Genomic DNA, 8,905 nt, shown 5'->3' with positions numbered 1-8,905 from the left:
AATCCCAGCACCCACATGGCAGCTAATAACTGTTTGTAACTCCAGTCCCAGGGGATCTGACAGCCTCTTCTGACCTCCGTGGGCATTGCACAACACAGGTGCACTTACCTACATGTAGGCAATACACACATAAAATAAAAATAATAAATAAAAATTTTTAAAAAGACACCTTTATTGCCTTCCTCATTCCAAATTTATCCCTTTGCATAGCTGGCATTTGCCAAGGCTGAGAACACCTATGGCCTTTCATTATAGTTTCAAAACAGCTTTATAATCAACTATATTCTACAACTTAGAGGGGGGGGAACCCAATGACACAAAATCATTAGAAATGTGAAAAATTACACTATCATATAAATTGGTTTTATTAACTTTCAAAATAAATGGAAAACCTATAAAAACACAGAACACATCTCAGAGGCAAAAACTCTGTATCCCAAACAGAAAACATGTCAAAAACTACGAGCAGCTGTTGAATCTAACTCTGGGATCAACTCAGGGACAGTAACAACTGGCCTCATAGGATATGCCTGCTAGTGGCATGGATGTTATGGAAGTAACCAACCACATTCTGATTGGATTTAAAGCCCAATCCACAAGATGGAACTTACGTGTGGTACTGTTAACTGGGCCTCAAACCTGTGACTGGCTAGATCATAGGCCATAGGTAAGAACCTAATACTATTACTCTGCTAAATGGACATAGTATTAAACTGTCCCCTAAATTCTTATCTTTATACCCACAGATTAGTGCATGTTTCATCCCTCACCAGAGAAGTTTCTTTTTGGTAGATGGGGATCAATACAGAAAATAACTATGGAGTACTCAGCTGTAAATGGGATCTCTTCATCACACCCCTTCCCCAAAAGGCTCAGGGGACAAAGAGACGAAAAGAATGTTAAGAGCCAAAGGTAGTGGACATCTACACCAAAACATTATTTGTTGGACATGGCAGGGACACTGTGCACACATACTCAAAGCAGCTGTGACTGAACGTACAAGACCTACATAAGATCAAAGCAGCCAAAACCCCAGCATGAAGTCCCACCCCTAGCTAAGATGCAGTGACAACTGATGAGGCCCCTACAAGGGTACCCCTGCTCCAGTAGCTGGTATTATACCCATATACATAAAGGCAGCACTAAGTGTACTCAGTAAGTTTAAAAGAAGAGAGAAAGTAGATGAAGTTGGGAGGGAAAAGTAGTGAGAAGGATAGGGGAAGAATTAAGAGGGAATAAGGGGTGGATTTAATCAAAGCACATGGATGAAACCCTGAATAAAAAAAAAAAAAAAAAAAAACAAGAACTAAACTGCACCCACCCAAACATAGGAATGATTTTCATTAGCTGAAGGGCTAATACATTAATAATTGCTTAAGCCTTAGAATTATTGTGGAAGGCCAGGGGTGGTGGCACACATCTGTAATCCCAGTACTTGAAAGGTAGAGGCAAGAGAATCAGGAGCTCAAAACCAGACTTGGTTACAGAGCCAATGGGAGGCCATTCTGGAATACAAGACCTTGTCTATTTAAAAAAAAAAAAAAAAAGGTCGGGGGGCAGGTAGTAGGTAGTATTACTTAACCTAGTTAAACTCCTAGTACACCAGGATGTAAACCAACAAGAATGTCAAAAATACTGGGAGGTGAAGAGATGATACTGCTTTTACAGGGCTTTTTATACAACACTCAATTCTAAGCCTTTTTTCAAAATCTAACCCCTAGATTTCAATCCATGCTTCACATAAACCCTGTGCGATGGCACACACCTGTAATTCCAGCACTGGGAAAGAGAGAGCAAGAGGATCATAAGTTCAAGATCATTCTTGGCTGCAAAGCCAGCTGGGCTACATGAGACCCTGTCTCAAAAACAAAAAATTTCAACTTTAAAAATAAGTGTTTTTAAGGGGCTGGAGAGAGAGCTCAGCAGTTAAGACCACTGACTGCTCTTGCAGAGGACCCAGGTTCAGTTCCCAGGACCCACAGGGTGGCTAACAACCAGTTATAGTTCCACTTCCTGGGGATCTGATGCCCTCTTCTGGCCTCTGAAGGCATTGTACACACAGGTGAATTTATATACGTGCAGGCAAAACTCTCATACACATAAAATAATAAATAGACATGTATTTCATATTTTATTTATGCATACAAATATATAAAACCAAAAAGTTCTAACAAATTGAATGTAGTTTTAATTTAGTTTAAATGTGTATTACTATATGCATATACTTCAATATTTTCATTCTATTTTGCTGTTTAATTTTTTTAAATGTTTTCTGTTTTTGGTTTTGGTTTTTTTGGGCTTTTTGAGACAGGGTCTCCCTGTAGCCCCAGCTGTCCTGGAACTCACTATGTAGACCAGGCTGGCCTTGAACTCACAGAGATGGGCCTGCCTCTGCCTCCCAAGTGCTGGGATTAAAGGCATGCGCCACCACGCCTTATATTAAAAATCAAGTCACTACCCACTAACAAACACAAGCCTGCCATGTGAGAAACAATTTACTAGTACCACATCACTGAACGCTCACTACATTGTACACAGGCTCCAGTGTACAAGTGTCCCTAACAATGACTTCCTGACAGTATCACAGAGACAAACACTGTTGCTATCAGGGTACAGTTGCCTAAGTCTGCCCTTTTCCTCCGAGAAGTGAAATGAAAGATTAAAATCTACTTTCTCAAGATTCTACTGACTCCCAAAGTATGCACTGGAGATAAAGAGTTTCTTGAGAAGTTCCACATACAAGGAGAATTTCTCCAAAAATATGACTGATAACATCATAACTAAAGTATAGATGAATTAGAAAGCCCAGTTCTTCTCTCTTAAACAGAATAAAACATACTCAGTATGATTTTAATTCTCAGCAGAAAGGTGATAACTATGAAATCAAATAATATCTGAGCTAATAAGAAATCTCAAGTTTTGAAGCTGGAGAGATGACTCAGTGGTTAAGAGTGCTGGCTACACAATACTGAGGACCAGAATTTGGATCCAAACACTCATGTAATAAGTTAGGTGTCCCATAAATGCCTGTAACTCTAGCTCTGAAAGATCTGAAGCCCTCTTCTGGCCTCCACATGTGCTGGTGCATACACACGCACACACACACACAAATAAAATAAATTTAAAAAATAATAAAAGTTGAGTTTTTCTGGGGGATACAATTTAATAGTACAGTACCTACCTAGTAATGTGAAGTCCTGGGTTAGATCTTCAGCACCCCCTAAAAAAGTTGTAAGTCAAGGCCAATAAAATGGCTCCTCAGATAAAGGTACTAGGTGCCAAGCTTGATGACCCAAGTTTGATCCCTGTGACCTACATGGTAGGAGAGAACCAATTCCCTCCTACAACGTGTCCTTTGACTTCCACATGTGTACCATGGTATACACACATGCACACACTATGGCTCATACACACATACACACATGCACACAGATAAATAAAGGCAATTAAAAAAACTTTTTAAGTAAGTCAAAATCCCCACCTTTTCTCCAAAAAGGTCATATATTATATATTACATATAATAATATACATTATTTTAAAAATCAGCCCTCCTCCCCATAAATGTTTCTTTCTTTGCCACCCTCCCAACTTTAACTTACATTTTTATGACATGAAGAACAAACAGATGTTTCTAAAATGTGCTCCAAAGCTTCTTGGTGGTTGCCATTACTGTCTCCTCTTATATCATCAAGTTGGTGCCCTTTTCTGAGCCTTATATCTGGCTCCGGAGTCCTGGTGCACCCCAATCGGTGTTCTGCTGACTCGTTCATGGGATACCAAAGCCTTTCTTACAAAGTGGTCTTTCTTCTGTCCCTTCTTACTTGGGAGAATGGATTTTTCAGGACAGTAAGTTGACCCTATGGAAAGAAGTTATACACCACATGAGTACTGGGCAAAGACATGACATTATTATACACTCAAGCAACAGAAAATTCAATCACTGAGTAAAGAATTTCAAAATCTATACTCACTGATAATAAAGATTGCCAAAACCTATTTTTAAATAAAAAAGGCAACATGTAGGGGCTAGAGAAATGGCTCACTGGTTAAGAACAAGAGGATCCGAGTTCAATTCCCAGCACCCACATGGCAGCTAAGAACTGTATTAGACTCCAGTTCCAGGGGAATCCGACACCTTCTTCTGACCTCCAAGGCACTGCACAACACAGGTTCACTCACATACATGCAGGCAATATACTCATACACATAAAAAAATATTTTAAAAGGCAACGTGTATAATGTTTCCCACTTATGTTAATTATAAAAATATGTCATTACATGTAAGTATATATGCACATATAATCACTAGAAAACATTCAAAACCAAGTTCCTGGCATAGAAGTACATAAAGAAAAACTCGAAGAGTTTAGCAGAGTTACATTTTACTATGCTTTGCCTGTACTTTTTTCTTTTATCATGTAGGTTTTTGTTTTTGTTTTGATTTTTTTTTTTCCAGTTAAAGATACACCTAAGGCCCATCTTGGTGCTGCATGCCTTTAATCCCATCACTCAGGAGGCTGAGATATACCACTTGCTAGAGAAATGGCTCAGTGGTTAAGAGCACTGGGTGCGCTTACAGAGAACCTGGGGTCAGTTCCCAGCACGCACATGGCAGCTAGGAACTGTCTGTAACTCCAGTTCCAGGGGATCTGACACCCTCTTCTGACCTCTGTGGGCACTGCATGACAGATACATACATGCAGGCAATACACTCATACACATAAAAAATATTTTAAAAAGCAAAAAGAGAAAGTAAATTGGCATTATTTTAGAGAGTAATTTGAAAATACCAAATACAATTACAAATCCCCATAACCTCCAAAATCTCGAAGCAATAACTACTCTCCTGGAAAACTTTAATCTTAAGGACCTAACTTCTAACTTAGTAAGTACACACACATAACAGTTTCCCAAAACATTTTATCTCCCTGCAATTCAACCTAATACTTATGTTTTCTATTTTCAGCTTCAAACTGATTCCACAACCCTTCTAAGTGAGTCATATAGGCTGACAACACTTGCATGGCTGAGCACATGCCTGTAATCTTAGCACTCTGGCGGCAGAAACAGGGAACTGGTGTTCAAAGTCAGCCTGGATTATATAGAGTCAAAGGCCAACCTGAAATATATAGCAAGACCATGTTTGCAGGGCTGAGGGTGTATAGGTCAGTGATAAGAGTACTTGCCTCACATGCATGAGGCCCTGGGTTCCATTTCCAGTACCACACACAAACAACAAACTTGCCAAAGATCTTAAATACAGGCACAAGAATTCCTGATGAGGAATGCTCTATGTGCTATTGGGATTTTGTTGTTTTGTTTTTTTATTAAATTTATTTATATGTGTGCAGGTCAGAGGGCAACTTGCAGAAGTCAGTTCTCTCCCTCCACCACGTGGGTCCTGAAGCGCAAACAAGTTATCAGGTTCAGCAGCAAATACCTTTATCCACTGAGCCATCTCCCTGGCCCTAGTACTGTTTTTGTTTTGTTTGTTTTAGGGTTTGCTGTTTTTGTGTTGTTGTTTTGTTTTTTGTTTTTGAGACAGGGTCTCCCCATAGCCTCATCTGGCCTAGAACTCAATATGTAGACCAGGCCGGCCTTGATCTCATAGAGATCCTCTTATATCTGCTTCCTGAGTGCTTAGATTAAAGGCATGCACCACTTTGTCCAGCACCTGGCACTGTTTTTAATTCAGGAAAAACTGGAAAGTTCTAATTGTTTTGGGCAGTACTGGAGATTGAAGCTAGGGTCCCACACAGGCTCAACAAGTTCTCCACTACCTAGCTATATCCTCCAGGACTATTGTGTATTTGTTTGTTTGTTTGTTTAAGATATAGTCTCCCTAAGATGCTCAGTGAGGCCTTGAACTTATGATTCTCCTGCCTCAGCCTCCCAAGTAGTTGTGACTACAGGCCTGTGTCACCAAGTCTAACTTAGAAACAATCTAAACACCTATCAAAACTAGAATAAACTTAAACTGGCAGGCAGATGTGGTGATATACAACTTTTCTCTAGTACTCGAGCAGCAGGGGCACAAGATTTTAGTTCAAGCACTCTAAAGCTGAGGCAGGTGGATCTCTGTGAGATCAAGGCCAGACTGATCTACATTTTGAGTTCCAGACCAGCTGGGGCGACAAAGAGATCATGTCTCAAAACAAAACAAAAAATTTAAAGTGGCTAAATTCATACAATATGATCAGGTGTGATGACTCAAATCCATAATCACAACTTGAGGCTAAGGTAGCACTGTCATGAGTTTCTAGCCAACCTGAGTCACATGGTGAGTTCCAAGCTGGGGGGGTTGGTGAAGGAGAAGAAGACCAGGAGAAAGGGAGACGGGGGGTGGGGGGGACAGCAGGGGAGTGGGAATGGCACAGTCCTGTAATCCCAGTAGTCAAAGATAGAAATAAAGAGGATCAAGAGGCTCAAAGTCATCCTCAGCTATACAGTGAGTTTGAGGCCAGTCTAGGTCACAAGAGACCATTTCAAAAAAGAAAACATTAGAGGAAGCTGGGGGTGGTGACACATGACACATGGTTGTAATCCCCACCTTAGGCTAAGGGGGAAGAATCAAAAGTTAGAGGTCACGCCTAGGCTACATTATAAGACTTGAAAAAAAAAAAAAAAAAAAAAAAAAAAAAAAAAAAAACCAGTAAGGTTAGGGATGCAGCTCAGTGACAAGAGACACATACTTAGCATGCACACAGCCCTGAGTTCAATCCCCAACACCAGCAAAACAAGAATAAACAACACAGTAGATGCCAACTTACTGATATAGATTATGTGCTATATGACAGGTGCGGTAGCACATACCTTTAGTCCCAACACTGAGGAAGCAGGAACAGGTAGATCTCTAGGAGTTCAAGGCTAGCCTAGTCTACACAGTTAAGTCCAGGCCAGCTAGGGCTACACAGTAAGCTCCTGTCTCAAAAAATAAGGAGCTAGAAAAATAGCTCAGTAGCAAAGGGTGCTTATTCTTGCAGCGACCCAAGTTTAGTTCCCAGAACCCACATCAGGTGGCTAACAACCGCCTCTAACTCCAGCTTGCCTTAGGAGAGCACCTGCACTCACGTGTACGTATGTACACAGTACCACACACATACTTAAAAACAAAACCTAAAATATATATATATATAAATAATAATTAATTAAAATGTGCTCCAGGCATTGTGGCACACACCTTTAATCCCAGCACTCGGGAGGCAGAGGCAGGCCGATCTCTGTGAATTGAAGGCCAGCCTGGTCCACATACTGAGTTCCAGGACAGCTGGGGCTACAGGGAGACCCTGTCTCAAAAAGACCAAAAAAAAAAAGTGTTACTATAAATGTCAACATGGCATCATCTGCCAAGCTCCCAAGCGCTATTTCTGGTTACATCCAGAAGAACAATTCCATGCCATAGCCAAGACAGAAGAAATTCAATGTGGAGAAATCAAATTACAACCAAATAAACCCAGCAAAGAACTGAGCTAATGACATTTACTGCTGATTTAGATACTGCTGCCCCAAATCATCTAGATAACGTTCCTCAAGAGCTGAAAGATCTGCTTTCCCACAATTATGCCTTGAATCTAGATCTAATAACATTTTACAAAGCTGTGATCTCACTGAAATAAGAATTATATCAATCACCAAGTCTGCTAGATGAATTGAACTCCTGCTGCCCTAATAAACTCCTAAAGCTTTACATAATTTTATCATAACTGAGATCAAGAATGTAAGTGCAGGAGCTGGAGAAATGGCTCAGCCATTAACAGCACTTGCTGCTCTTGCAGAGGACCCAGGTTAGGTTCTCAGCACCCACATGGCAGCTAACTACAAACTGTAATTCCAGTTCCAGGGAATCTAATGCCCTCTTCTAGCCTCCACAGGTACTGCACACACATGTAGCACACTTATATACATGCAGCAAAATAATCCACATAAAATCAAATTTGTTTTTTGGGGGAGGGTGACAGGGTCTCCCTGTAGCCCCAGATGCCCTAGAACTTGCTATATAGACTAGGCTGGTCTCAGTCTCACAAAGATCAGCCTGCCTCTGCCTCCTGAGTGCTGGAATTAAAGGCATGTGCCACTATACCTGGTTTACAAAATTACTTTTTAAAAAGAACAAAATGAATTTTGTTGTTGTTTTATTTTATGTGTATGCATGTATTTGCCTGCATGTAGGTAAAGTGCACCCATGTCGTGCAGTGCCCTTGGAAAACAGAAGAGACTATCAGATCCCCTGGAACTGGAATTACGGACAGCTGTTAGCTGCCATATGGGTGCCAGCATTTGAACCTGGGTCTTCGGCAAGATCAGTCAGTGTTCTTAACCGCTGAGCCATCTCTCCAGCCCTGTTGTTGTTTTTGAGACAGGGTCTCACTATATAGCACTGGCTGGCCTGGAACTGGCTATGTGGACCAGGCTGACCTGAACTCACAGAGATCTGACTGCCTCAGCCTCCCAAAGTGCTGGGATTAAAGATGTGTACCACCCACCACATCCTGGCTAAAGGAATTAAATTACAGAATTTCATGTATACCACATTAAGAAACAATGCAACTACAGCCAAAATATCTCTGGACGTGATAGCTGACCTCCAGATAAAGAACACCTGGAGTGATGGCAAAACTGCCAGTGTTATAACTGCATTAACTGAATGTTTCTCTAAAGTCACTAAGATAATGGTTGCTGCTTTGACCTTTTTTTTTTTTTTTTTTTTTTTAGACAAAGTGTTCCTTTGTAAGCTAGGCTGGTTTTGAATACTTTGCCTCCTGAGTGTTGGGATCAAAGACCTTTGTCACCATGCCTGGATTTTGTTGTTGTTGTTTTATTATTTTTATTTTATGTTTAAGAGTGTATTGCCTGCATGTAGGTAGGTGCACCCGTGTCGTGCAATGCCTCAGAGGTCAGAAGAGGG

General features: G+C 40.7%; 1 protein-coding gene across 2 annotated transcripts in view; it reads right to left on the bottom strand.

Annotated features, from left to right (window-relative positions):
• Window positions 1–8,905, bottom strand: part of Adipor2 (adiponectin receptor 2) — a 49,501-nt gene that overhangs the window by 33,641 nt on the left and 6,955 nt on the right. For both annotated transcript variants that reach the window (XR_003850564.1, XM_008839752.3), the window contains exon 2: window positions 3,600–3,857. Coding sequence is in view for 1 of the 2 variants with exons in the window: in XM_008839752.3 (XP_008837974.1) it covers window positions 3,600–3,770 (171 nt within the window). In the remaining variant the exon portion in view is untranslated. The remainder of the gene's footprint in view (window positions 1–3,599; window positions 3,858–8,905) is intronic.

This window comes from Nannospalax galili, unplaced genomic scaffold, assembly GCF_000622305.1.
Source record: "Nannospalax galili isolate Female #2095 unplaced genomic scaffold, S.galili_v1.0 scaffold199, whole genome shotgun sequence".
NCBI lineage: Eukaryota > Metazoa > Chordata > Mammalia > Rodentia > Spalacidae > Nannospalax > Nannospalax galili.
This window is presented reverse-complemented; position numbering and strand designations above follow the sequence as displayed.